The following is a 921-nucleotide window of genomic DNA, read 5'->3' as shown; positions in this document are numbered from 1 at the left end:
TTTTGTATCAGATTACGTGGCCACCAGTAAGCGACGATGCGGCTCGCCGTGTTGGGTTACCGAGTGTATCGCGATGCGCAACTAGTCTATCCTATCAGCAACGCCTTCGAGAGATCTCCTGTTTTTGCTGGTGAGGTATATAGAATCGCCCTTACCGGGAACTGAACCCGGGTGCTTCGGTGTAGGCCTGATTAGCTCCCACACTGTCTCTCTGGACATTATTCCTGCTGAGGACGGCTTTGTATGGTTGCAGCTGAGCACAGCAGCTCAGGACACACTGACGGCCTTTGATGTCGTCTACGGTCGAAACAAACATCCAACTTGGCCGCAGGTGGGCGAGGGGATCAGCCATGTGCTGGGAGCAGCGATTTTCAGGAGTCCTGCAGAGTTTCAAAGCGACAGTTGACCGGCGGCCAGGTCACTCGTTTAACAGTTCATCAGTGTGGGATGAAGCCTGGAGAGCAGTACTGGGCCCATGTCTATCTCGAGGGCATGGACGGTGGGGACGGCGATGGGGCCTTATGGAGTGGCATCCCTGTGCCGGTCCCTATGAGGATCTCGAGCCACTTCTGGGAAGAGCCCAGGATTGTCAGTGTTACCACGAACAGTGTGGAGGTCCGGTTTGGGGCCAGTGCTGGTAGCGGCCGAGCCTGGATGCAGGTGAGGGTTCGCTTGTCGAGACTTGTGTGAAGCCATCAGTGTTGGAATATACGTTCGGTTTCCTCCACTAATTATGGAAATTTACACGTGAGTTCGAGTAGAAGTGTTCGAAAACCAACGAAAATTCCAAAGAATTTCCTCAAAATTTCCATATCATCCTACGGGTGTGGTTTCCTATGTGCACATTTTTCCAAACTGGGAGTTATAGTTTTCATACCGTCTTTTTGTCACATCTGCTTTAGAGTGGATCTTAGTAGGGTG

At 51.8% G+C, this 921-nt stretch overlaps 1 protein-coding gene across 1 annotated transcript; it reads left to right on the top strand.

The window, feature by feature from the left end:
- Positions 1-447: 447 nt before the first annotated feature.
- On the top strand, positions 448-660 carry Pmar_PMAR024925 (hypothetical protein; the record flags this gene model as incomplete). Its single annotated transcript, XM_002774789.1, has 1 exon — positions 448-660. A coding segment is annotated over one exon (213 nt), but the record flags the coding sequence as incomplete, so codon positions are not given.
- Positions 661-921: the final 261 nt, after the last annotated feature.

This window comes from Perkinsus marinus, assembly GCF_000006405.1.
Source record: "Perkinsus marinus ATCC 50983 genomic scaffold scf_1104296957468, whole genome shotgun sequence".
NCBI classification, from domain to species: domain Eukaryota; phylum Perkinsozoa; order Perkinsida; family Perkinsidae; genus Perkinsus; species Perkinsus marinus.
This window is presented reverse-complemented; position numbering and strand designations above follow the sequence as displayed.